The sequence below is a fragment of the Archocentrus centrarchus genome, chromosome 23 (assembly GCF_007364275.1).
Source record: "Archocentrus centrarchus isolate MPI-CPG fArcCen1 chromosome 23, fArcCen1, whole genome shotgun sequence".
Taxonomy (NCBI): Eukaryota; Metazoa; Chordata; class Actinopteri; order Cichliformes; family Cichlidae; genus Archocentrus; species Archocentrus centrarchus.
Genome location: NC_044368.1, coordinates 20,586,392 through 20,614,301, shown reverse-complemented (window position 1 = coordinate 20,614,301; position 27,910 = coordinate 20,586,392). Strand labels below are relative to the sequence as shown.

At 41.1% G+C, this 27,910-nt stretch overlaps 3 protein-coding genes across 3 annotated transcripts; 1 reads left to right on the top strand and 2 right to left on the bottom strand.

Annotated features, from left to right (window-relative positions):
* Positions 1-8,605: 8,605 nt before the first annotated feature.
* phax (phosphorylated adaptor for RNA export) lies at positions 8,606-10,530 on the bottom strand. Its single transcript, XM_030720190.1, has 2 exons — positions 10,360-10,530; positions 8,606-10,196 (listed from the first exon to the last, which is right to left on the bottom strand). Exon 2 carries the CDS (start codon positions 10,187-10,189, stop codon positions 8,960-8,962), a length of 1,230 nt encoding a protein of 409 aa, XP_030576050.1. The 5' UTR covers positions 10,190-10,196; positions 10,360-10,530; the 3' UTR covers positions 8,606-8,959.
* Positions 10,531-10,846: 316 nt separating this feature from the next.
* pmpcb (peptidase, mitochondrial processing subunit beta) lies at positions 10,847-17,586 on the top strand. The gene is made up of 13 exons (XM_030720238.1): positions 10,847-10,971; positions 11,299-11,436; positions 11,933-12,019; positions 12,270-12,399; positions 12,505-12,703; positions 12,807-12,886; positions 13,095-13,207; positions 14,367-14,510; positions 14,847-15,007; positions 15,137-15,222; positions 15,295-15,383; positions 16,714-16,789; positions 17,395-17,586. The coding sequence occupies exons 1-13, from the start codon at positions 10,888-10,890 to the stop codon at positions 17,457-17,459; spliced, it is 1,452 nt and encodes a 483-aa protein (XP_030576098.1). The 5' UTR covers positions 10,847-10,887; the 3' UTR covers positions 17,460-17,586.
* Positions 17,587-17,603: 17 nt separating this feature from the next.
* Positions 17,604-27,720, bottom strand: dnajc2 (DnaJ (Hsp40) homolog, subfamily C, member 2). The gene is made up of 16 exons (XM_030720237.1): positions 27,523-27,720; positions 25,422-25,612; positions 23,382-23,457; positions 23,195-23,293; positions 22,881-23,103; positions 22,738-22,803; positions 22,565-22,656; positions 22,278-22,399; positions 21,193-21,342; positions 20,969-21,057; positions 19,931-20,000; positions 19,598-19,779; positions 19,366-19,466; positions 18,991-19,101; positions 17,869-18,029; positions 17,604-17,672 (listed from the first exon to the last, which is right to left on the bottom strand). Exons 1-16 carry the CDS (start codon positions 27,575-27,577, stop codon positions 17,604-17,606), a joined length of 1,857 nt encoding a protein of 618 aa, XP_030576097.1. The 5' UTR covers positions 27,578-27,720.
* Positions 27,721-27,910: the final 190 nt, after the last annotated feature.

The window sequence follows — 27,910 nt, the reverse complement described above, 5'->3', positions numbered from 1 at the left end:
TTTTATAAATCAAACATCATTAAATACTTTGTATTGTACTGTATTGGATACTTTTTTCTTTTAGTAAATGAAGTTATCATTCACATTTTGTATTTATTCCGTTTATCTTTGCCTAATATTAAAATTAGTTTGATGATCTGAAATTCTTGAGTGTGACAAATATGCAACAAATTAAGTAATCAAGAAGAGGGCAGTAGTGTAAATAAGTAAGTACTCCATATGCGTAGTGGACAGTGCAGCGTCCTAGCATGTGTTAAGTGTTGCAGTGTAGGGTTGAATAACCTGTTAAAATGAAGAACAGATCACTCTCTGCCAGACAGATATGACACATTATAAAGAATTATTGCATAAAGTATGAAAGATTTCCTGTCCTTGTCTGTTGGAGAAGTTTCTCTGCTGCCTGCCCTGTAAGTGGTGCAGACGGCGGTCAGGTTAATTCATCAGGATAACAGTTTATTCAGTTGCTTCCTCAGCACCACAGCTTCAGAAGTGATCAGCCAATCACAGAGTCAGCCTAACTGATCAGTTTATTCAATCTGTTGGTGTCACTGGTTCCAGTGGTCTCCCCCAGCAAACCTCACTGGTAAATGGACTGGTGCTTTTCTACTCTAGCTGAGCACTCAAAGAACACATTCACACACTTTTTTTCTATACTTAAGTGCTTTGTCTAACGTATTTGCCCAAGGACACTTCGACATGCAGACTGGAGTAAATAAAATAAATAATAACCAGTAGCCAGGGAATTGATCCATCGACCTTCCAGTTAGGTGGTGACCTACTCTACCTCCTTCCTGGGGAAATGGGACTAATGATAGATTAAAAAAAACAAAAAATTAATGTACTGTAAAGGTGTGCACACATAAGTTTTTTGCAGTCTACATTTGTATCTTTTCATCAGGCTAGATGAATGTCAGCAAGAAGCTGTCAAATTTGCCTTTTTCAAAATTTAAGTTTCACAACTCTTGTCCAATAATTTATCTGCTCACATTCTCTGAGCCAATCAGCTGCTAATCCCTGTTCATAAACATACTGTGATCCATACCTCTGTGTCTGACTGAGGATCATTATTTCCTTTGTCCCCTGTTTGCCATGACTTTGGAGAATTATTTAAAATCAAAGGTCATTCTGATAGCATAGGGTTTGGATTAGAATCGTCCCAGACGACGACTTAGGCCTAACCAAGTTAATATAAAATGTTGTTAGGGCTGTCTGAAAAACTACCTCTGACTCTGGAAGAAGAACAAAGTGAGATCAAGGTCATTCTGTGTGAACCTCTCACTGTAGCTTCAGCTATGAACAGTCATGACTCCAGTAGGATATCAGAGCATCAACAGACCTAAGATCAGCATATCAGCATCTTAGCTCATCACCACCACTCAAATAATTTCAGTATCACTTTGTCGTGTCCTCTGGACTTTTCTGTCAGTTGACTTCCCTGGTGTCCTTCAGTCAGAAAAAAGTGAAAACAGTGGTGGAGTTTATATCGGTGTGCTCATCCATCATTGATTCAAATAGGCACACTATTTGTATGCAAATGAACCCTCATTCTATTCTGTATTGGGAAATGAATGGTGTTCTTGGGGCAATCTGTCACTCCATGTTCCTAACAAGGTGTTTTCATTCACTGACATGTCTGTCCTACACTTTAGAGTCCATGTGCCTCATCTCTCACACAGGAGTGCGAATGTGTATGTGGATTCTCAGTCATTCAGGTCGTGATGGTCACAAGAACTTGAGAAAAGGCAACTGGACTTCTTTAAATTTTTTTTGAAAGATTTAAATTGGCTGTGCTAAACTTAGTTAAAGCCCCTTTAACATGAGGTATGATTATGGGTCATTACTGCCTCAGTGACCTGACGCCTCACCTGCTGCTGTGCAGACTGACAGCAATAATAGCCACATATAGTCCAACTGCACTCCAGGGACACTCAGGTTCAGCCAGCTTTATTATTCTTTCTGCATCCATGAGTCAGCTAGGGTAAATCCAGGCGATTTCTGCATTAGATAGTGAGCATGAGGGTCTGTGTGGACATCTACAAGTTTTTTTGTTTGTTTGTTTTTGTGACCACATGGACTCTTCCACCGAGAATTTACGTTACAATGCACCAGCTATGCATGCACCTCAGGCAACAAACTTCAAAGAAGTATAATATGAATGACTTCTCAGCTGTAAGGTCTCCAGCTGTCTGTGTCTGCAATGGAGTATAATCAAGTCTTAAGGAGGTAGCAAAGACCAGAGCAGAGCTTAGTCACTGAGCTGAGGAGCCTTTCGTCTTCCCACTGAGGGGGAATAAAGATAAAGCAGCTGCAAGACAGATCCAGTCGGGAAGTGGTTGCTGGAGGTTGCTGGCTGGAGGTCTACGGTGCTGCACTGAAAACATATTTGCAATTGCTTTGGTAACTTGCACATTGCCATAGTCATCTCCAATTTGTATGAGGAAATGTATTATACCTTTAATATAAATAATATAAATAATTCCAGTTTTCATCTGAAGCTCCAGTGTTCATATGTGAAGCCTCACCTAAGTGAACACGGAGCTCCAGCTGGAACAGAACTGCTGACCTTGGGGCGCCTGGGTTGCTTAGTGGTGAAGCCGGCAACCACATACATATGCCGCATTGTGGTGCGGGTGGCGTGGGTTCGCATCCCGGCCCGTTGCCAATTTGCCCGTGTGTCTTTCCCCGATTTCCTGTCTCTCTCCACTGTCACAAAAAGTCACTGTGGCCAAAAATGCAAAAAAAATAAATAAATAAATAAATGTCATAAATGTCATTCACGTTTGAAGCTTTGTAATAAAACAGTCATAAATAGCGCTGGTGTAGTTGGCTACTTAACCACAACTAAAAAAGGGCCAACTACGTCAAACCATGAGGAACATCACTGAAAGGGAATGCATCAGAAGATGCTAGTTATAGTTCATCACGGGCTGCATGAAAGGAAATCAGTGGCATTAGAGTTACATCTAGACAAAGGGGCTTTGTACCAACTCAAAGCTATATTCTCAGGCAGCACAAGTTTAATTAAAAATGATTCTTTTTACTTTTTTGCTGGTTGCTGCTAATACAAAGACAGACACTCGTTCACTCAATCAACATAAAAAACTCCAGATCAAATTCACTTAAAAACAAGCTTAAAAAATAATTTTAAATAAGCTTTAAAATGCTATTGATAAGTAACCAAAGGTGAGAAGATCAATAATGAGTGTAAGTGGTAGGGTGTCTGCTATTTCACAGAGACGTTGCATGAAATAAAAAATCTATTTTTTTAACCAGCATAAATTGTTGTGGAGCAGTGCTAAAAGGGTGATCCTATAAAGTTGATATTACATATTTTTTTAGCAAACAGCTGCTTATTTGTATAATTTAAAGACAGCTTTAGTACAGTGTAAGTTGTGAGGTCCAGTAGTAAATGGTCTGGTATTTATACAGCACTTTTCTACTCTAACTGAGCACTCAGAGGTCTTTTTCCTACAAACCTCATTCACCCATCACACACACATTCATACAAGTGCTTTTTTCTGTGCCTAAGCACCTTGGGTATCCAACAATTGTGCACAAGCTCATACTCCAATAGATGCATCAAGGGCAGCTTGGGGTTCAGTATCTTGCCCACAGACTGGAGCAGCCAGGGACTGAACCATCAACCTTCCAATTGGAAGAGAACATGCTCTGCCTCCTGATCCACAGTTGCAGCTCGATTTTGGTCTTTAAAACCCAGAAAAATATCTGCCTTGTTTGTTGCTTGATGCTTTACTGTTTACAAAGCACTTTAGACTACAAGACACATTTACATTCAAACTGTGTTTTATTCTCTACATCTGAAGTGCTTTATCTAACATCTATGGTCAGTTTTGCCATCGCCACTTAATTCAATTCAATTCAATTTCATTTCTATAGCACCAAATCACAACAAATAGTTCCCTCAAGGTGCTTTATATTGTAAGGTAAAGACCCTACAATAATTACACAGAAAACCCAACAGTCAAAATGACCCCCCTATGAGCAAGCACTTGGCAACAGTGGGAAAGAAAAACTCCCTTTTAACAGGAAGAAACCTCCAGCAGGGAGGGGCAGTCATCTGCCGTGACCGGTTGGGGCTGAGGGGGGAGAGACAGGACAAAAGACATGCTGTGGAAGAGAGCCAGAGATGAATAATAACTAATGATCAAATGGAGAGTGAGGCATAAGCAGAGTAAAAGGACGTGAATGAAAAGAAACACTCAGTGCATCATGGGAACCCCCCAGCAGCCTAGGCCTATTGCAGCATAACTAAGAGATGGTTCAGGGTCACCTGATCCAGCCCTAACTATAAGCTTTATCAAAAAGGAAAGTTTTAAGCCTAATCTTAAAAATAGAGAGGGTGTCTGTCTCCCGAATCCAAGCTGGGAGCTGGTTCCACAGAAGAGGGGCCTGAAAGCTGAAGGCTCTGCCTCCCATTCTACTCTTACTCCAGCCTAGAAGTAATAAATGCATGGATTAATTTTTCAGCATCAGTCTGAGAAAGGATGTTTCTAATTTAACTTAACATGCATGTCTTCTGTTGCATTCCCTTTCAGTGATTTTCCTCATGGTTTGATGTAGACGTCCTTTTTTGGTAAATGTTAAACAGCCAACTACACCACACTATTTATAACTATTACAAAGATTCAAACATGTATGATGTAAAAGGCTGATCTTCAATATTCAGACATACAGCGGGTCAACACCTCTGCTACAGGATGACCTAAATTACAGTTTCACAGGCAAAAATATCTCTCTTTTGATTTCTTTAACAAAAGGAGATGTGAGTTGGTGGTTTTAGGTAGGTGTCGCTCAGGGGGAAGGAACTAGGCATTTAACACTGCCAAGGTCAGCAGTTTGATTCCAGCTGGAGCTCCATGTTTACTTTTCATACAAATCTGTCCATACAACTCTCAAAAACCTGCCAGTAAATAAACAGAAAAACTAAACTAACACCTTGGCATAAGCAATGAAAGCTGTAAAGTACCAAAAGACACTAAAATTTACTCTCATTTCCCCTCGTGACGAGGATGTTGTTGTCAAAAGAGAAGTTAGCGGGTTTGTGCTTATTATTTCACTATTTCTCTGATTTCTGGCCACTGTGATCAGTTTCATGTCTAGTTTTACTAAACTGTCATATCATTTGGTCTGTTGCATCACCACAATGCAAAGTAAGTACATCTTAAATGTAGCAGTTCATTTGTCTTATATGTACAATCAGGACCAACACTATGCTTTCTATGAACATTATGCCTTCCAATAAATACAGTAATATGTAAGATGTATGATGATCCAGACAGACAGGCAGAGGTCCAGGAGTGTCATCTGGCTTAAACAGGGCTACAGACTGGAATTTCAAACTAAAATTTACATTGAAATTCACAAGCAGAGTTTAGGGGAGGCAGTTGTACTGTAGGTCTCAATGGGAAGATACAATTCAAAGAGCTGAAAACAAAACACAGGCATAAAATCAAAAACTCCCCTAAAACCGATGTGAGCGGGGCCCTGAGAAATCCGCATTAGTCAAAATGCGCCTTTGATTTCCTTTGGTTTAAAACATCACAGTATGGCTTGTGACTGATATTACAGTATCATACAGATGTATGGGCTACTGCTGCACAGCCTATTGGACCTGAAATGTACTTTTTTTTTTTTTAAAGTTCCTCTTTTCTGATTAAATGTGCTGCAGGAGTTTGGCACAGTCAACCTTGTCGGCCCAGTTCTCAAATGCAGTTCCTTTTTTGGAACATCTCTTTCTGTCTGTAGTATATTGCATATATTGACCTGTTGATACTGAACTAGGTTTGGGTTTCATGTCAGCAACCCTTAGGTTTCACAGGATAAGCTCTTTAAGATGCAGGTGCCGTTACCATTCACTGTGAACCCCCCACAAGAAGGCCTAATAGAAAATAGGATTGTATGGAGTTTGTATGGACCATGTACAGAATGTTTCGCAGTAACAAGAGAGGAACATGTAAGAGTCTTTGGACTGAAGCCATTCTCACAGCTGGCATACTTTAGGAAGGTGATCCATTGTCTCTTTTCTCCTCCCAGTTGGGTCACCTTTGCTTCTGTGAAAGTGATGAGTCACTGCCTCTTCTTGATATTCCTTTGCTGATGTTATCCAGTTTACCTTTACTGCAGTTCTTCTGGCCACTTGCAGAAGCTCTGAGAACACATTTTTCGGTGGGAGAAAGACACAGTGAAAATTGCAGCCTCTGTCTGTTGGACTGAAATTTTCCAACGGTGGAATAGCAGGGACGATGGCAGAGCCGTCGTGTAATTGTGGTGGTGGCGTTCCTGCCTTTCCATCAGCGTCTCCGAGATTAGCTCTGATGGGTCAGCAGGAGTGCACCGATAAACATAGATTGCGTTTTACGTCTGCTTGAGTGATTAGAGGAAGTCTTTGAGCAGTTTGATTTTCTGATTTGCAGCATACCAGATGGTGAGCTGTTCATTCATGACACAGCTGGATGATTGTAGATAGATCTCAAGGAGAAATTACTCAAAGACGTGCTAATATTCAGCACTCAACGTTTCATTTGCTAGAGTGACAGCGCTGACATCATGCAGTGCTTCTAACCCACCCCTGTCCTGAGATACAAGTCTTTCAACCTCGGTTCTGTTTGATCCAGTGGAAATAAGAAACAGCGTGTTGTATCCAGGCAACAAGTTTGTTGCCAGGTGACAGATACAGAGGTCCTGAGACCAGAGACTGCATGTAATAATTCCACATGAATAAGACAGAACATCAGTCACCTACTGCAACTCACACATCTTTGACAATTATCCTTTGATCAGCTTTACCATTAAAGCAAACAATACATCCACATCTGCCAGGCTGCATGAGAGCAGATAAAGTGACAGTAAAAGTCAATGGCAGGAAGCTGATCTCTGCACCTTCTGTGAACCCTAATCTGCCTGCCTAATTGCCACATGGGATCATGATGTACACAGTGACAGCTTATCAGAGAAGATATGTCTGGCAGCAAATATGAAAAAAGCCATAAGTGGTGGGATTATCAAACGTGTTTCTTCCAGCACACTGGGCCTTTCATGTGGCAGCCTTGAGCGGAGATAATGATCATTTCCAAGAGCTTCAGCTGACAAATCCACCACCACCATTAAAGGCCTTCATTCTTGCCCAGAGCTGTGTGCGGCGAGTGTATACTTTTACTTTGATTTAGATGCAGCTGCTTTAGCAGGGGGCATTTGTTTAGCTCAAGCAAAAACTCATAAAGCAAATACTGGATGTAAACTGCATGCTAGTTTACTGCTCCTGTCATAGATTGAACAGCTGTTCTAATAAGTATCCATATTCTGTATACACATCGTGAACCATGTAGCGACAAAGCACTAGAGAATTACCCAAAGTACTTGGGAACCTTTTAGCTAATTGTTTTGGTTTTTCACATTTTGCTGTCATCAACAGTTTTTAGTTCCAATAAGCAGACCGTCTGCTACATGTCCAAATCTAAACCAAAAAAAGTAAGTAGCTGGAAAATCAAACACTTTTCCAGCCACAGGTCCCAAGAATTTTCTCAGGATTTGGTTTAAATGAATAGGACAGAGGATATTAGACTTAGATTTGCCAAAAGTTGAGAAACATGGCTTTGAATGAATGAATGCTAACATTTCTGTACATGTGCTAACAAAGCAGGACTGCACTGTGGGAAAAAGAGCTACCCAAATCTCCCTGGCCCTTTGTGAAAAAGTAGCTATTTTTTCACATAGAGGGCACATTTAAATACTGCATTGTGTATTTACTCGGGTTATTGTCATCCAATATTAAAATTAGTTTGAAGTAGCAAATATGTTTTCATGGCAAAATACTGAAATAACTGATTTAAATAAAAAGACTTTAAGCAAACTCTGCAGAGCTGCCATTCAGAAAGCTTTCCTGACCAAGACACTATTCCTGGAGGTAGGAACTGTACTAAGCAGGAATTAAAAGTTTGATCAGTTGTAGATGGACAGGTGATTTAGAGTAATCATTGAGTACACTCTTTCCTAACCATCTGCATAAATTCATAAATACATGACAAATGTTAAAGGTCTATTGTAACTGGATTGCACAAAACAGGTAAGACACCCGTTATCTTTGGCACTGTATACTATCTGCAGGTAGCATTCTCATTCATGTGCTGTAAAGCTACATGTGATGCTAGCCATCCATATTTTAAGTGGTATTTTTTTTTCCCCTTGCCTTGGAGTTAATTTTATGATATACACTTTTGTACATTGTGTATATAGCAGTTCAAGGCTCTTTTGAATTTGTTCTAAGGCTGCTCCACTAAGTATTTTGTCTAAAGGTTATCAGCTCTTGTAGAAACTGGAACGTGTCTGCCATCTAGTGGACACTTCAGCACTGTAACATCTGGCAAGCAATGTTGTCCAGGTTTTTGGTCTTTAGAGAAATCACACTTGGCGTGGATCTCAGTCCAGTAATCCTTCAGACCTTCTGCACATGTTGGTACTAAGTCTATATCACATGTGAAAAACTCACCTTAAATAGTTCAACAATATTGAAATAACATTTAATATTATTTTTGTTTGGGAAGCAAAATTAAGGAAACCCGAGTGTACTAAACCACCTAGTGTTTTTAATACTTTTACCTGAGTCACCACTTTTATTACTTTCCAGAGAGATACATACATGAAATTAATAACTCAAGACCTCATTCGCTTATAATGACAATTACAGCAAAAATGGTTACGGTATTTGAATATCACAACATTTGTTTGATAGAGACTGTTTTAAAAGGCAAACACCATTTGAACTGCAAAAAACATCCATGCTATACAAACCAAGTGCTATATTTTTGTTAACAAAACTGCTGCTTATTGCTAAGTTTAAAAAAAAAAAAAAGAAAAAGACACCAGTGTGGATTCTGTACTAATTACATATTCAGGGCTTTCAGCGTTTCATTAACATCCTTGTTCAGACGACAGGCCATTCTCAAAAGACCTCCAGGTCTGCAGAATTATAGACCACTGCTGTCTCCTCTGTGCCCACAGCAGTTTCCTCCTGTCCCTCCTCATCTTCTGCACCTTCCTCCAGTGACTCCAAAGCCTCATTGGTATCACTAGCAAAAGTCTCCCTGGAGACATCATCATGCTCCTGCAGGTTCAGTGTGCCGATGGCCTGCTTCATTTTCTTGGCCACCAAATGCCGCCTCCTCTTCTGGGCAGCCTTCTTGCTCTTGTAGTCCTTCACCTGCTCCTCAAAGAATATCTGCTTGATCTGAGACTTGGTGATGCTGGGGGTGTTCTTCAGCAGGTTGAGATAGACCCCACCTGGTGTCCGGCGCCTGCTGCCGTCCATGGTGTACACACCACCAGTCTCCTCCAGGGTGGCAGTCTCTCCAAGCAGTTCTATGGCTTTTTTCTTCCCAACTACTTTGACAACACGACTTATCAGCTCCTTTTTAGGCTCCTGCAGCCTGTATGCAATCTCATCAGTCACCTTATCATCAGGGTCATCCTCTGTGATCTCATACCGGCCCTTGATGTCCATCTCTGCTCTGGGGCCCAGTCTCTCTTTGGCGGGCCTCTTCCTCTTTGCATCACCACCTGCATTCTCTTCTGAACCCCTACCCTTCATGTACTCCTCAAGCTCAGCATCCAGCATGCTCACTTCTCCTTCTTCCTTTGATTGCGCCTCCATCTCCCTCTCTTTATCCATTATCTTCCGGGCAAGGACAAAGTTATAAGTCTCCACATTTCTGCTGGACATACTAACACCATCCATGCCAAATACGCCAAGTTCTGCGGTGATGGCATCCTGGCACTGCTCCTGTACTACAGAGCCCCAGATGTTATTCACTTTGCGGCCACCCAGTGCTCCCTGGGCGGGCACGGGGGTCGGCCCTAGCCGGACGCTGCAGCCAGGGGGTTGCGGGACATTGGACACTTTCTGGCGTTTCCTGCGCCAAACATTCGTGTCCTCATCAGAGGACTCCAGGTCACTGTCACTAGACTCTACCGTCCTACCGGTGCTGCGGTAAGCGGCGGCTGGAGGTTGCTGGACAGCGGCTCTGTTCTGGAAGGACTGACCGCCGAGAGCCGGGGGAAGCTGGGGTCGAGATCCTTGTGCTGCTGTCGCGGGTCCCATCTCAGTATCCGAGCTGGACCCAGAGATCTCTCCATCTTCCAAATCACCATCCATAAGATCTCCGCCACCCGCCATTTCTTGCCTGAAAGCCACACCGAAGATAATGGCTGAAGACTCCTGTTTTAATGCATCAGCTACAGTTAAGGCCACTAATTAGCGTGAACAGCTAACGCTGCACCATTAGCAGCTAACGACACCGTTGAACCAAGAGAGAATTAATTAAGTCTGAGTTACTAAACAAATACCTTCAAATGTGTAGTACAGTAGCTGACTTTCTGCTCTGTATGAGGCTGTACTTGAGTCTTGTTCGGCTATTCCAGTCACAATGAACTGCTAGGAAGACGCTGACAAACAGACTAACTTGAAACCCTCTGAAAAAAATCCGCGCTATGCTAAACCGACACTTCCGCCTTCAAACTCCAACACCCTTTCAAAATAAACAATGTAAGGGATTTTTTTAAAGTTGAAAAATTCTTTATAAATACAGTTTGCAAAAATCACGTAAGTTATGATTAAAAATATTAAAATTAAAACGCTTCACAAACATTTAAAAGCGAAATAGGTTGATTAATGTCTAAAATGTAAAGCTACTTATTAAAGTGTTTTTAATCTCATTGCCAAATTTTTTTCTACTGAAAACTTGATAACTGTGAGAATGATTTTCTTTATACGTTTGTGTTCAGGTCCTTCTTTTCCTTTCCTTTCCTTTCCTGTAACTCGCCATCTCCGGCGGATGTTGCGTCAGCGAAATTGTGCTGTTACGGATAAACAACATGGCGACGTCCGTACAGCGCCTCACGTCTGCTGGGAGATTTCTCCTACAGAGACATTTACTGAAGAAGAATTCTGTAAGCAGGGTAAGAAGAATTGATTTAAATTCATGTTTTCGATACATAACTTGATTGATATATCCGTGACAGTTATCAGTGCTCGGTCTAACAGAGGAAACCCTCTCTCTGGATGGCCGGTTTGTTTGCGAACAGTTACTTAAGCTAGCTAACAGTCGCGACTTCTCGGCTATTATCATAGTCACTCTTACATTGATGTTTGAATGTGGCCTGTGTGATATAACTCTTACTGACGCAGATTAATTAACTGTCGCAGACTGTTAACAGCATACGTCAGTGCCCTAATTTTGAAGCGTCATGATGACTGGCTGTACGGTCGTGTCTGTCCTCCTGTAGTTCACAACTGGACCGCGCAGAGCCTTGGCTACCCAGGCTGCTCCCCAGGTGGCGCTAAATGTTCCTGAAACTAAGGTGACTACGTTAGAAAATGGACTCCGGGTGGCGTCTGAGGACTCTGGGCTCTCCACCTGCACCGTAAGTTGAACTAGACAATTTAAATATGCTGCACATAACTTTTTTTCTCTAGACTTTTGTTATTACAGGGGTGGTTTGTCCTCCACATTCTGAAACATGACATTTAGCTTCATGTTCTTTATGGCCAAACTGCCTTTAACCCAACTTTTTTTCTGATTGGCTAAACTGGCAAATCAGAAGGTTTGGACAACAGGCGGATGGGGCTGTAAGCCTGAGATCATCATATTAATGATATCCTCTCACCCTGACATCATACAGAGCCAAGATTAGGAAGAAGTATTAACCAGAGTGGTAGCTTAGTAGGACTTACCATCCATCATTCATGACCACAGTGAACTAGCCAGTCACATTCAAAAGGCCTGCATTAAAATTATATTTCAGTAAGCAAAATGTTAACATCCATTAGCTCTGCAAGTGCAGCCTCATCTCTGGAGTTGTGGTGCAGTAGCAGCAGAGTTTGTGGGTGTACATATTAATTCCTGTTTGTTTTTTCTAGGTGGGCTTGTGGATCGATGCCGGCAGCCGCTACGAGAATGAGAGAAATAATGGCACAGCACACTTCCTGGAGCATATGGCTTTTAAGGTGAGACAACATCTACATGGCGAAACTTTGAACTCTACTAGCTGAACACATTGTCTTTGTCTTTTAATGGTCCTTTTTTAAACTTATACATCCTCATGTAGAGGCAGATGAACACAGTGGGATAGTTCAGGGTATAATAGTCATAAATTACTTAAATGTAATATTTCTGAGTTTTAAATAACAAGTTATCTTTAAGAATGAAGAGGAAGTTTCAAGGTTTTTTTCACTTGTTTGTATAAATGTGTGACAGGGCACCAGGAAACGCTCTCAGCTTGATCTGGAATTGGAGATTGAGAACATGGGGGCTCATTTGAATGCTTACACATCCCGCGAGCAGACTGTGTACTATGCCAAAGCTTTCTCCAAGGATCTTCCACGAGGTACAGAATAGCAGAGGGGCTGAATGTTAGAAGAAAACATCTCAGGAGTAAAACCTGAAATGTGTTAAACATTCCAACATAATAAAATGTCTTTCTGTGCCAAAGCTGTGGAGATCCTGGCTGACATCATCCAGAACAGCACGCTGGGAGAGGCGGAGATCGAGAGGGAGCGAGGGGTGATTCTTAGAGAGATGCAGGAAGTGGAGACCAATCTGCAAGAAGTGGTCTTTGATTACCTGCATGCTACAGCTTACCAGTCCACGGCGCTGGGAAGAACTATTCTGGGCCCCACTGAGAACATCAAGTGAGACCAAATACCTAAAAGTACAAACTACTCTGAAGTATGCTGAAGGCATATTGCACAACTTAGCTTCATGCTTTGAGTCAGCTGTGTGTTTGTGGCACAGGACGATCAACAGAGGAGACCTGGTGGAGTATATCACCACCCACTACAAAGGGCCCAGAATAGTGCTGGCTGCTGCTGGAGGTCAGAGCTGTTTGTCTCCTCACATGTTTGGTTAACCATTTAATAAATATGCAAACAGCCACTGATGCATGAGTACCATTCTAAGTATGTGGTAATTTATTTATGTAGTTTAATAAGAAAAATTCCAGTAACTTTTGACCCTTGATTCACTGCAGTAAAATGCCAGTTTGAGGTTGTTCTGATCTCTTCCATTTCCCTCTCTGATCAGGTGTTTGTCAGGACGAGCTCATCGATCTGGCCAAATATCACTTTGGAAAACTTCCCGCCAGGTATCAAGGTGAAGCCCCGACACTTCCTCCGTGCCAGTTCACAGGAAGTGAGGTAAGGCCACCTTCTTTGTCTCACTGCCACATGAGTCAAATAAGTCAAATCAAAACAGAGCAACTACTGTATTATTCATAAGATAAGATCAAGCACAGTATGTTGGAGTAACGTGGAAGAAATATGCAAATGAAGGACGGTGGCTCCAGGCCTTGAAAAATGTTAAAATGCATTGATTTCAATCCCCTCTTTAAAAGTGCTTTGTTTAAATTGGTTATTGAACACAGCTATTCTCACAGTTGGGGAAATTCATTAACTCACAATGGACAAATCAAGAGCCCAAATTGCATATGCATATTTTAGCACAAAAATATTTTAAAAACACGTATACTGCTTAAAAAGTATTAAAATGTCTTAAATTCAGCTCAGACTGGTCTTAAAGTTCTAATCCAAGTGAATGTGGCACTTTTAGTGGTCAGTAAGACTAAAAATTAGTGGGTTTGTGTGCTTTTAGACATCACAATGAGTTTTTTTTAGCACACAACTTTGCTGTTTTCACCCTCACTACACATTTAGATCGTGCAATGTGACTGCATCACTCAGGCTGTGCTTTATAGTTCAGATGGGGCCACCAGGCCTGCACTAATGGAAACCCGTCTGATATTCCCTGAAATTAATGATTTTTCTTTGCCTGGAAATCCTTAGGAAGCAAACTGTGCTGCATGTTTCATACTTGGAAGAGCAGGATATTGTTTAACACATTAACTAGGTGCAACTCCATCATAAGTTTGGTTACAAGTTGCATTTAAAATGGTATTAAAGAGGTTAGGGTTAAACAAGTCTTAAATTTGATGTTCTTATACGTACAGGTTCTTATTCATTCTTCAGTTGTCTGCTGCTTGTCTCAGTCCAGACATAACTATTACAAACAAAACTATTAAGTCCCTTTCTAAACTCTTGGGTTGTGCCCTGCATGTTTGTATAGTTCTCAATCATATTAACTTATCACAGTACTAATAATTTTAGATACTTCAGTGGGAAGTACTCTCAAAGTGTGATTCCAATGCCGGTAAAGTCAGGTCCAGTTAAATTTGTTTGCTTTCTATCTCTTGTTGACTGTGAAAATGGTAAAGTGTTTCTTTCTTTGGAGTATTTTAAAGATCTTTAAAAGCCTTCACTTGAATTTGGTGAATGTTTCAGGAATCTGTTACTGTTTCAGATCCGCGTGCGTGACGACAAAATGCCCCTGGCTCACATTGCCATTGCTGTGGAGGCAGTCGGATGGTCTCACCCCGACACAATCCCGCTCATGGTGGCCAACACACTTATTGGAAACTGGGATCGTTCGTTTGGTGGAGGCGTGGTGAGTGCTGAGGAAACCTCAAACACTTGCTCAGCTTCATTTTCAAGCTCATCATCAGTGTCTTACTGCAAGTCATTTTCTCTGTGCTACCTGTTTGACATTGTCTTTGTAAATGATTTTTTTTTTTTTTCCTTGTCTTTTTAAGTAAAAACAGACAACACCCTTTGAACTGTTGACAGACACACACACACACACACACACACACACACACACACACACACACACACACACACACACCTGGTCAGTAAATGACCTCAGCATTTATTTACCAGATAATTCAGTTGTTTTTGTGTCTCTCTCTTCCCGCCGCTCTGTTGGGTTGTGTCCTTTTCCCAGAATCTATCCAGTAAGCTGGCTCAGATGGCCTGTCAGGGAAACCTGTGCCACAGCTTCCAGTCCTTCAACACCTGCTACACAGACACAGGCCTCTGGGGCCTCTACATGGTGTGCGAACCTGGCACCATCAACGACATGATGCACTTCACTCAAATGGAATGGTGAGTGAACTCACAAGGTTGTTTATTTACCCTTATTAAAGGAGTGTAAATAAAACATACCTGCAGATAATGGAATGGGATGATTAATGTTACTGTATTTAATGTGTGTGTGTTTCTGCTTCCTGTCAGGATTTCTCTTTGTACCAGCGTGACAGAAGGGGAGGTGGCTCGGGCCAAGAATCTGCTCAAGACCAACATGCTCCTGCATCTTGACGGTAAGGCAGCATGACGGGGGAGCATTTACTCGTACTGTTCCTGGTGTCAGTGTGTTGATTTGTTTCCTCCAGGATCCACCCCGATCTGTGAAGACATCGGCAGACAGATGCTGTGCTACAGTCGCAGGATCCCTCTGCATGAGCTGGAAGCCCGAATTGATGTGAGTGGATAGTTTTCATCAGAATGAGTGCTGTGGTTTGTAGAAAACAAGAAGGTGCTGTATTCTAAGCGTTCAGCAGCTAAGGTTAACTTCAGTTAGAAAATTGGTTATTTGTGCTGCACACCTAAACAACTCCGTAGCAGAATATGTTTAACATAAGAAACCAACACATTGAAAACCACCACCTGCTGACAGGTAAAACTTCTCTGGAAAACATTGTCATCATACGTGGAAGATCCCGGAGTCCTCAGTGTGCAGACAGTGAGACTGATTACAGATGTTAGATTAAGTCTTTGTTTTTTCCCTCAGTAGGAAATCTGGATTGTTAGGAGCAGCTTTATTCCTTTTTTTTTTTTTTTTTAGTTGGCTTGAACAGTTTTGAAGCAACTTCTTCTATAATCTTCTTGACCTTAGCTGGATAACCCCTTTGGTCACTGCATACACAGTTGTGTGCATCACTTTCTATAGTTATATATTTTTGTGTACTAGTTTTCTGACATCTCCTACCTAAAAGTTTATGTAGGCAGAAGATTAAAAATTTTTTCCACAAAATTCCTGTACCGTTACCAAAAAGGCATAAGCGGAAGGAGATGTATGTTTATTCTTGTCTTGCTCTCAGACCTTCAGCACCATCATAGCTGCAACTGCAAGAATATGGCTAAAACGTTCTTTTTTTGACTTTGGGAATTAGCCCGGCTTACTGCACTCAAAGTGCACACATACATATCACACTCGCACATGTTGCTTTGTCTGTAGCAACTGTTAAATTTAGCCTGTTTTATGTCTTTAACGTCTTCAGATTCTTCCATTATTACAGCTTTCTCTTGGTAATAAAATATGCTGCTGCTGACAGCAGACCTGTGCATGTTTGTGGTTGGTCATATTCTGCACTCGTAGTTTAATTTGGAAATTCTAGTTCGAGATCCACTTTTGTGAGACTGCTTAGCTTTATCGCTGATGTTAGCATAACTGAAGCCAGATGAGGAAAAGATATCGAGAATGTTGAACTAGCTTTGTAGCACAGGTCTCTGGTTGTTACTTAACTTTAAATATGGAGCCAGTATGTCATAAAGATTGGAAATATTTCATAGGGCCAGGCTTCCTTAACTTTAAAAGGGGCTCTAAGAACAAAGCAAATTAAGAAATAAAAGATGGAGTGGGAGTAAACAGTTTGAGTAACATCTGTTACATTGAAACATTACCTAAATGAACTTTGTGTTTAAAGAGCAGCTTTCTTCCTCTGATCCTCCGCTGTCTCTGTTGTTGTGTGCTCAGATTTCACATCACTTTGAGTGCCGTCTGTCTCTTATGTGTCAATGTCTCTCAACAGGCCATCGACACCAACACCATAAAGGAGGTGTGCACCAAATACATCTACAACAGAGCTCCTGCCATCGCAGCAGTTGGTATGTTTTTTGTCTTACAGGATGCCTGTATTAGTGTTTTGTAGAAGACAGAACTGCAAAACCACTCACCTCGCATGCAATGGCTGAACTGACCTGAACTTGTAGTTATATAAAACCAAAAAGCAGCTTCCATATGGCTCTGCGCCACTCTGCAGGTGGTGATAATGTGAAGCCACAGAATTATGTTTGATCATTCTCACACTGCATCTCATACAACAGGCTCTGCTTTTCATGCCCTGTAATGGATCCTCGCTGTGAGGCATCAGTGGAAACAGACGTTTAATGGGATGCATGATTTGCGCTGCACATTTACTTGAATTAGCTTCTGATTGCCTGTAAAGAAAATGATGGTTCACTATAATTTGGGTTTTAAATATTGAGCTCTGATCACTTTCATCAGCTGTCATACTTCCTTTGGATGTGGAATATAAAGTGAGTGAAGCAACCAGCAGATTTAGACTGAATGGAGAAGCGTGAAGATCTTTACAGCCTGTTTGAACTTAGTTCCAAAAATGCATTGAGACCTTAAAGCACTGATGTGAGCTTCTAGTTTCTAACGGATGTTAATTAGCAGAGGCAATAAGTCCAAACTGTTTCTATCATAGGTCCAATCGAACAGCTGCCTGACTACAACCAGATCCGCAGCGGGATGTTCTGGATGAGAACGTGAGCAGAACCACTCTGAGGAACTTTCAGCTGTGCAAAAATACAATATTTAAGTCATGAGTTATTTTTTTCCTTCTTTTTTATTATAAAATAAAGACCAACACAATAATGTTAAAATAACACAGATTCTATTAACTTGTGGTTCTTGTCATTTTTTACTTTTGGCTGCCACTTGTTCCTGAGCAGCTTTCTTGGCTTTAACCATCTCCACCAGTTCCTGTCAGAGAAAAAGGGAAATATGTCAGATCACCAGTTTGATTCTGGGTGCTGCAGAGTTACTTCACAGAATAGACACCTCAGTAAAAACACAAGTACTTCTATACCAATATAAATACTTTCTACTAAAACTATAACAGTGAGATCACTGTTAGGTGGAACTGAACCTAAGCAGAGAACAGATCACAGTGACATACCTTATACCTCTTCATACAGTCTTTCTTGCTTCGTCCACGGACGGCAGCTGCGATCTTCTCCCACCGCTCAGGTGTGTTGACTGGGTAGGTCTTCAGGGCTTGTTCTAAAAGTTTCTGTTCCTCTGTGGTCCAGGGGGCAGCGTTCCCATCACTACCAGATGCTGAAGGCCCGGACGCAGCAACACAATAGTTAGAAACTCAACAGTTGACACCATAACTCTTAATGTTTGGTTTCTGACAATGTTTTCCAAGATGATCAACAGCCTTACATCAACTACAAAATAACTAGCAGGAAGAGGACAACAAGCAGCAGTAACTGGAAAGCTGTGCTCCTAAATGGAGACCAGCTTAGCTGTAGTTTAAAACAGGTCCAGCTAAATAAGATTTTGTGGGGGTTAAAATGTGTGTATGATGTCAGAATCAGCACGAGCTGAACTTCAACTAGGACCAGTGCACAACCATGCCAGTCCCTTAAGATGGTTTAGCTGGACTTTACACAGATTTGTGTGGGTGCATTATGTAGTAATATTCTTATACACACTTGAGTATAATACATTAAATGTGTGTGTATTATGCCTGGCTTATTGTTATGGATAATATAGACATTATGAAGTATCCACTCTTGAATGCAATTTGTACTTTCTGTAAGTTTACCGTGGAAATCTATACCAAAAATGTATTACATCTTTATAACCCAGGGGTGACAAAGTACTTGAAATGGGGCTGTAATGTTATCCTGACTTCTACATTTATTTTCATTAATTGAAGGACTCTTCTGTTTTTATGCCCATTTTTTTAAATCCATGTAACACAGTGCTTCATGAAGGCAACAAAATAAAACTGGTTAAAAAAAATGCTGCAAAACTAACAGTGCTGGAAAAATTACATTTTCAAAGTGGGGGGAAAAAAAATGGTGTCTGTTAGCAAGATTCCAGTGATTAACCTTTAAACATCTTAATTTGGCTTTATTAGACTGTATCTAATATATATTTTAGCCAAGAAATGTGTGTTATCAGAGCAACTAACTCATCCATTGACTGCAGATGTATAATGCATATGGCAGAGTAGTGTAGAGAGTGTGTGTGTGTGTGTCTCCCTCATTGGCTACCTAGATGCACTTACCATCAAATCTCTCTGAGGGCACAGCATTGTCTATGGAGGGCGGCACTGAAGTGTGCTCCTTCTTGAACTTTTCAAATGCTTTTCTATTTATTTCATCTTTTTGTAGTGGATCTGAGGATGAGACACAGCAGTCAGCATACTAACCTTTAAAGATCCATTTCCAGGCTCAAAAACAGTAAACGAGGGATTAAAAACATGTTTGTCATCTTGAAGCCAAGTTGTTATGAAAGAGACAACAATGACATCTTTTATGCAACCTTGGATTTGCTATTGAGGGACTTGTGGGGCATAACTTGCATTAAACTGACAGCTGAAAACAGTCGTGCAAAGCTGAAGATGTTCTGTAGTAAGTTGAGTAAATCTTTGTGAGCTCACCAAGTCGTTGGAGATTCTTGGCTTTGTTGATGACATCTTTGGCCGTCCTCTTCATGCCGCTGGTGGAGTGCATGTTCATGTAATCAGCAATAACTTCCCACCTAGGAAAAAAAAAGAAAATTACATTATTTTTTGCATAAACAGAGCACAGCTACCTGATAAACCCTCATTTAAACATTACACATAATATTCATCCAGTGCATAAATGGCTGCTTAAATTCTGAGTGCTTACCTGGCGTTGGTTCCTGCGGGGAACAGGTTGACTGCTCTGATGAGGAGCTGGAGGTCTTCTTCGTTCCAGCCCTTCCCCACACCACCTCCTCCCCCACTGGCCTGCTCGGCGCTGCGAGCCGCCTGCCTGGCCTGGATCTCCGCCTCCTTCTCCTTCTGCAGCTGCACATTCACCTCCTGCACCTGAGGAAACAGCAGCAACACGTTTGTGCACTGGGATTTGAATTTGCATCAACTAGCAGTCATTTGCTTACAAAATTGACATATGTGGGAGCTCCTGGTGGTCTCTAGGTGTTAAACCTGAAATATTTAAAAGTCAAAGTGCTTTTTTTACCTGCTTTTCAACTGCTGCCTTGCTCTCCTCTTTAGAGCCTGAGGCCAAGGTTTCATTCAGGGACTGTAGGCTGGAAAGAAACAACAAAACTGCTGTCAAAGCTCCTTTCAAAACCACTCACGAGGCTTATAAAGTTATGACACTAAGATGTTAGTGCCAAACTAGAGGCCTAAAAAAGAAAAATGCAGTCATCTTGCATCATCTGGTGACAGCTCAGTCTGCACATTAATGCTTCATGCAGTCATTTCCTCTGATGGTACCAAGAACTAATATACAAATAACTGATTATGACCTACTTGTGTATTAAACAGGAAGTCAATCATGTTAGGAATACAGCAAACAGAAAAGCGTATATAAAATATAACCTCTTCAATAGGAATATAATGGGAATACAACCAGCTGGGAGCCAGTTGAGTCGAGTCCCCTCGAGTGCTCATTGACGAAGACTCAGCCTGATGGCAACATGTTGGCAATCTGCATTTATAGATCAGATAGCAATAATTTGCAATCCTTCAGCAATTTCTCAGGGTGATTGCAGTCAGTCCAAGTCAGACTGCAACATTTGGTGCCACTGCTAAAATATTCAGCCACAGCTGTACAGATGACCGACCCCAGAGCTGCGCAGCCTTTGCAATGCATGTGACAATCAGAAAAGAAGGATTTTTTTTTTTAACTAGCATTTCTCAACAGCACATCAGGGAAAAATGAGATAAGAGAAGGGTGTTTTTTTTTTTTAACATTAAATCATATTATAGGGTATCATTGAGACCAGTAAGTTATAAAACTTAGAATTCAGTTTGCTTGTGTGATAATGCTGTTTTACCACAGATAAGTCAGTCAGTCCATTTGAACCCCTTCTTTTCAAAGTGGTTCAGTGTGTGTGGAACATCAGCCTTCTCACAGCCAAACCAACACACAAGAGCTCATTTTAACTGAACCAGAACCAGGCAAGACCTGATCTACAAAATCTTGTTTTTATTAACATCTGTGATAATATTAAAAAAAGGAGCCAAGTGATGACCTTGCAGTTCACTGTACCTTGTTAGTTCCAGCCGATCACAGAGTTTCTCCACTTCCTCCATCATTTTCACACTGTCAGCCTCATTTTCCGCAAAGTAATTCCAGTTCTGTGGTGAGAGGAACAATATTAAAGGCAGAACACAGCACCAGAGCTAAGACACACACACACTGCTCAAAAATGTTTAAGACACTCAACTGGATCAATATCAATGAGCAGGATGCAAATGTCTGTAGGTGGGTACCTTGCACATGGTCCTGAGTTTCTGCCGCTCCTTCTTGATAGCCTTCTTCTGGATCTCCTTCTCTTTCTTGGCCTGCTGGGCTGCCTGCTTGGCCTCCTCTTCCTCCTTCTCCTTCACCAGTCGAGCTGCCTCGAGCTCCGCCCGTCTGGCCTGTCAGACACAGAACCAACAGGTGAACCTTTGCCAAACTGATAAAACAGTTTCAAAAGCAAACAATCAGGTGACAGTGATCACCTGAAGCTAGGATATATTTCCCAGTGCTTTACAGTCCTTTTCCTTTCTTCCTTTTAGTGTGTACCAAAGGATGGAAATCTTAGTGTCATTTTTGCCTTTTATTTGTATCACATTATAAGAGCAAACATAACAAGATAACGTTTAACTGAATCATCTAATACTTTTCATGCTCGTCTCCTACATTTTTACAAATATGCACAGTGGTGAACTCCATCCAAAAAGAAAGAAGTTGGCATAACAGGAGAGGGGAGGGGTCTCTGGCTCTCCTTTTTTCCCCTTAACCCCAACTGCAGCAGATGAGCGTCCCTCCCTGAGCGCCAGAGGGGGCTTCCTGTTAAAAGAGAGATCTTCTTTCCCACCATCCTCCTGCTTGCCACAGGAGGATCCTCATTATTGGAGTTCTCTCTAATATTGTAGTCTCTCTGCCTCACAATATAAAGAGCCTTGTGATGACTATTGTGATTATGGGGTGATCTGAATCTTTTAGCACTGCAGTAACCCTCCTGGCCTCCATTCATTTTTCCCTTTGTCTTTTCTCTACTGACAGGGAAAACCTGTACATCACTGAAAAACATTCAAGTCTTTGATCACAATAACAAGCAGACTGACATTTAAGTAAAAATTCTGATCAAATTGTTAGTAAAGTAAGAGTCAAGTTTGTGTTTTAAGGGTAATTTAATCAGCAACTATTTAATGCTAATGCTCGAGCTATCAATCTACAATAAAACGGTTGATGTGCAGCTAGCTTAACAACTAGCAGCGCACTTTTAAGTCCATAACAGAGTAGACCCCTCAGCAAAAAGTCACAGTGGTCCAGCAAAGTCAAGATTATGTGAATGAACGAGACCTACCCTCTCTCTCTCTTCCTGCTCTCTCTTCTTGGCTTCAGCTTTGGCTTTCTTCTCAGACTCCTTCCTGGCTTTTTCGTCTTCTTTGAATTTCTTTATTCTAGGGTCACAGCTGTAGGCAGTATCTGCAGGGAAGCATCGCAAATGATTAATCACACTGCAACCACTTTAGATGATTTGCTGAGATTCTGCACAGTATTACAGACATCTCAGTATATGGAGGAGATATTTACTGAATACTTTAAGCATTTGGGTTTTTAATGAGGTGTGTGGCGGCGCTGAGACTGTACCAACTAGTGTTCGTATTCTGTTCATCTCCTCCTTCTTCCTTTGAGCCCTTGAAGCTCGGTTCTGCTTTTCAATCCATCTCCGCTCATCTCGACTACATAGGGAGAAAAAAAGTTAACACTTTTGACCCTGAAGATATAGCGCATATGCGTCATTAGGGCAGACAGTAGCTTACCATTCAGCCTTTTCCTTTTCCTCTTCATCCAAGTATGAAAATTCCCTCCAGGAGTCAAAGTTGTACCTTTAACCAAAAGTTTAAATAAAAAAAAGTTTGCCTTGTTTCAATTACAAATTAGCATCTCTAACTTTTCCACTTACCAAAAAGAGTAAAAATTATCCACTTCTTCAAAAGACGACTCCACGGTTCCAAGTTTGGGCACGTGTTTTTTGGAAGACCATCTGGCGTTTCTCTCAAAAACAGGAGCAAATACCTCGAAAAAGTTCTCTTTCCCTTCACTCTTGGAAGGCACAGCATTGTCGAAGGTAGGATCCACACTGTCAAAGGCTCTCCTCTTCATTGGGTCGGACAAGATTTCCATAGCTGAGTTTTAAAGAATCAAAGACAAAGCAGCAACGTTCAGCTCAGGACATTCCAGAAATGTCTGTGCTGAGATTTTGTCACAACACTGTACCTTTAGTTATACAGGTGAAGTAGTCATTGTCTCCTTCTACAATCTGCTCCCCTGCAGCTTTCCTTTTGTCAGGATGGTGCTTCAGCACAATCGCTTTGTCTGTGGACCAACAGCAGAGAAATGGGATCAAAGTGTTTTATTAGAGCAAACCAGAGACCCAAAACATGAGGAGAAGAAATATACTCACGTGCAGCTTTGATCTGTTTCTGCATCGCTTTGTACCTCAAGTGTGGGAGCCCAAGGACAGCATAGTGATCTTGATTCTGACAGAAAAGTTTATGGGGAAAAAAAAACAACAAGTGTCATATTTGTCACACGTCAGTAAAGCTCAGAAACAGATATCTGAATAAGGACTAGCAGGGTGTTGCTGAACAGCTCTAAAAATGTTAGCGCTGTTTGTGGACTTCCTCAGGGTTCAATACTTGGTCCACTGATCTTCACTCGGTTAGTACCGTCCCTTTGCCTTCAGTACACAGAGGACCAACTGTTATACCTGTCCCTTTCTCATTGGACTTTTGCCCTCTCAAATCACTGGCTAAAATATTTACTTACAAACTTGGATATCGCACAGCTCGTGCTACACAGGTCAAATGTAGCTGAGTCAGAAATTTGTCCCAAAATAGGAGAACACAAGTGTTTATTTAAAACCGTTACTTCTGTTTAAATCGACCCATTCTACACTCCATCTGCAGTCTTACGGTCTTGTGATTTGGTGCTATATAAATAAAACTGAATTGAAAGTCTATTCATTAAAAAAAAATAATAAAATGTCAACTAAAAAAAAAAAAAAGAAGAAGAAAAAGAAACTGCAGCCACACAGAACTTATTTTGCATGTTCCAGCTTTATCGAGATTTAAGGTCAACAAACCTCTCTGTGCTGTCAACTGGTTTTATTGTGTTTAAGGTGTCAGGCTGATCATCTTGCCTTCAGCATTCGCAAACATCCCTGACATCTGTGCAATATTTGTAAGATGTTTTATTTTTAAGGTCAATCATTTTGGAATGAATTGTGATAAAGAGAAGTCACATTTTCTTGGCTTTGCTTACAGTATGATGTCATTTGTAATGATGAACCAATAGAAAACTAAGCTATTTTAGTTTTGTGGGGCATTTTTTTTTTCTCAGCTGTGATTGGTTCTCATCTTCAAGAGCACTTCAGGGCTTCTTAGACTCACTGCAGTTAATCTATTTATATCTTTCTGCCTTCTGACTGCAAAATGTCTCACTGATACAGCTGTTAACACTTTACAAGGTAATTCATTAACCTTTTTTTCTATTACTTACTGTAAAGGGATTGGAAGCCCATGTAGCCTTGCATTAGGAATACAAACATGATTCCCCTCTAAGGAGAATGAAACTGCTGTCAAGTCAGAGTTTGATAAACAATCAGATAAATATTCCCTGACTCAAGCCTGAAATGCATAATTCTGTGTTTCAGAAACCTCCCAGAGGACTACACAAGTAATCAAATTTTAACCTCATTCATGATTTTGGCATCTCGCAATTAAATGAAATGATCAAACGATACTGAAAATGCATGCAATAGAACTCAAAGCGAAAGCAAGTCAAGCACTCCCTCAATCACCGCCTGATGATGCTCTTCCCTGCACCACACAGACAACAAAATCCAAACATTCATCCCTTGACATGGATCATTATCCGCTGTTATGTGCAAAGAGTGTTGCAGAGTTGTGTCTGTGCTGCAAGGCAACACAGCGGTCTTATTCAGCTGATTGAAAACACACCATAAACTGCATTATAATAAATGCATAAAGGCCAAGAAAAACAATGCAGTGGTTGCTAATGTGAACTGTCCAACATCAACACAAATCAAACTCACACACACACACACTCACTGAAATCACCAACACAATCACATTCCATCTGGCCAAACATAAGTGTCCACTTAACATGGTGAGTAACGAAGGATTTGGGAAAATGGCCGACTTACAGGTGCAATTATTTTTCTGAGTTGAAAAACCTGCGCTGTATGTCCTACACCGCAGGGCAAACGGAGAGGAATCTCACAGCTGTCAAGAATCTTACTATAAGCTTTAGTCCCATCTATCATACAGGTACAGAGAATGAAGTGAAATATATTTTGCTTGTAGGTGATGCACTCAGGCCAAGAAACACCTCATTTGTCTACAAAGAAGTTTTTGTAGCACAATGTAAAAACAGGGCTCCGTTGATTTCATAATCATTTTGTCCATATTTTCTCACATACCTTCCAGTCTTTAGGGTCGAGTTTTCGGAGCATGGGGTAATCCTCCAGTTGGAACTCCTCATCCTCCGACTCTTCGGAGGACTCCTCCTCTTCCTCCAGCTCCTGGAAGGAAGACGACACATTTCTGTTTCTCCTCCTCACATAGGCCTCGAACCATCGACCCACCGGCTCCACCTGAACCTGTGTAGACGCTATGAGGAGGAAGAGACATTTCTGTAAAATAAACATCTTCGATAAAGACCCTTTTGATTACTTTATGACCATGACAGTGTAAAGCTAGTGATGGAATTCTAAGTGAAGAAAGCAAACCTGCTCATACAGTCACAGAAAACTTAGTCATTATCTGCATTTGTAGGTTTTCTTACATCGTTAGTTAATAAAGAAAAGTAAGACAGCATGGTTTAAGCATGATGAGTAATATTTTTTTGCACAATTTTAGACTGAAAAGGATCAAAACTGCACAAGTCTGAACACTGCAAGAGATTGTTAATTAGCACATTAGGGATGGCGTTTGTTTACACTGTTGTGCAGGTCAGAAGCTTTGGAGCAGCTTAAAGACCAATTTGAAATGTTCTGCAGCCGATGAAACCTTAAACCCTCCACTCTAGGATTAGGCATTTCCTTCCGTGTGCTTTCAGATGGGTTTTTTTTTCTATTGATTTGCTTGTTAAGGTTGATTCATTTTTCTTCCAATGTAACACTTTGCCCACCAATGACAAGATGATAACTGTTGGATCAGAAGAACAGATAACTGAAGTATAGCACTACATTGGTTCTGAATGCTTTTTTTTTTTAATTTAAGTATTTATTCATGAATACTCAACAGTAATATCAAAACTATTTATAATATTGAACAAGAACAAGCGCTTTAGTTAAATTTTATTTATGCAGCAATATTTCACAATAGTCATCTCAAGGCACCTTGCATTATAAAGATCCTATAATAATACTGCGGGCCTATGCGCGCCTTCAAACAGCTGCAGCGCTCTCTGAAATTTACAATAACTTTTGTCCATATTTTACATGCAGTCTGTGGCTGAAGGCTGGGAGACCAAGATGATAATCAAAAGTAACTACGGCAGCAAAGCACTTCAGGGAGGTTAAGCAGACTAAGGAGACAAACTTTCCTACACCGCTACCACAAAATTCACCATCAGAAGGTTACGCATCTAAACAGATCTATAGCTGAACAGGGTGACTATTAAAACAGGATAATGACCCTGAACACACCATCCACTACGGACTACCTAAAAAAGGTGCAAGCTGAACGCATGCATCATAAACCCTCTCTGACCTAAACATCATGGAAAACTCACTGAACCAGAAGTCTTTTGCAAGAAGAACAAACCAGAATCCCCAAAACAAGAACTGAGAGACTCTTTGCTCCTACAAGCTGCGAGAGGTCCCAAAGGAGGTGTTACCAATGACTGGATTTGCAGTGTTGAACACTTTGATTCAGGCCTCTTCTCCTTTAACGCCATTTTGAAACTACAAAAGGTTTTTTTTTTAATGCAAACTTGCTTAAATCATTCATTATTTAAGCACATTCAATGAAAAACGCGTGGAGATGTGTGAGTACGTGGATTTTAAAAATAATGTTCTCACCAAGCAGCAGTGACGTATATCAACATGCAGATTTTGCCACGAGACTTTCAGAATTTAACAGCCATCCATTCAGATAACAAGGAGTGCTCGAGTTATACTCCTGCCCAGCAATCAACAGGTGTTTGGCCCTTATGTAACAGCCAGGTACTGGCTCCCTGTCGTGTGGACACATCAGTTAAAAGGCTGTGAAATTCCAAACTAGCCTGTCACTATTAGGAGCTGCCAACAAGCCAGTGAAGCTTGTGAGAGAAGCTGTGGCGACAGCAAGTGCAGTCATGAGCTTGGCCACATTATGCAACACGATAAATACCGTCTGGATAACCCGAGACACAAAAACACTAATTAAAATGCGTAGACCCTTTCAACCGTCAAATTAGCCGGTAACATTAGCCTGCCGTCTGCGCTGTTTAGCTGCATGCTAACAAGCAGAGCAGCAGTCAGTATGGAAAGTGGCTGCTTGACTAGCTGCCTTCCTCTGACCTCCTTCAGTGCTTACCGGCAGCTGCTTTGTAGACAACCGTTTCATCCTCATCCAGCGCTTCCAGCAGCATTTTTAAAGCAGGCTACACGAACATTCAGGTGACAAAATTATCGAGTGAGAGCTTTATAAAGTCCTACAGTTTGTGGCCCGCTCTTTAACACACCACATGGGCCTCCCTTTGCCACTGCCAATCCGAGAACGAGCTCTGCTGTCACACCGCTAACCACTCCGGGTTATCGTTACGGTTCCACACTTACAGTTCCGCAGTTTTTGTTTTAGTATTCGTTTATAGCTTAAAATTTGGTCCTGTTAACTAAACATGTCACACAATTTCTATTATATTTATGACGTCAAATGATACGTGCAAGAATGCCGTAGTCCGCAAAAATAAATAAATAAATAA

Bases quoted from the DNA above. Each gene is read 5' to 3' on its own strand.
- phax (XM_030720190.1), bottom strand. From the start codon at position 10,189: ATGGCGGGTGGCGGAGATCTTATGGATGGTGATTTGGAAGATGGAGAG.
- pmpcb (XM_030720238.1), top strand. From the start codon at position 10,888: ATGGCGACGTCCGTACAGCGCCTCACGTCTGCTGGGAGATTTCTCCTA. The intron at 12,704-12,806 runs GTGAGACCAAAT...TTTGTGGCACAG, and splicing joins GGCCCCACTGAGAACATCAA to GACGATCAACAGAGGAGACC. The intron at 15,008-15,136 runs GTGAGTGAACTC...GCTTCCTGTCAG, and splicing joins CACTTCACTCAAATGGAATG to GATTTCTCTTTGTACCAGCG.
- dnajc2 (XM_030720237.1), bottom strand. From the start codon at position 27,577: ATGCTGCTGGAAGCGCTGGATGAGGATGAAACGGTTGTCTACAAAGCA. The intron at 21,343-22,277 runs GTAGGTCTCGTT...TGTGTCTGACAG, and splicing joins AGCAGGAAGAGAGAGAGAGG to GCCAGACGGGCGGAGCTCGA. The intron at 19,467-19,597 runs GTAAGCACTCAG...TTTTTTTCCTAG, and splicing joins CCCGCAGGAACCAACGCCAG to GTGGGAAGTTATTGCTGATT.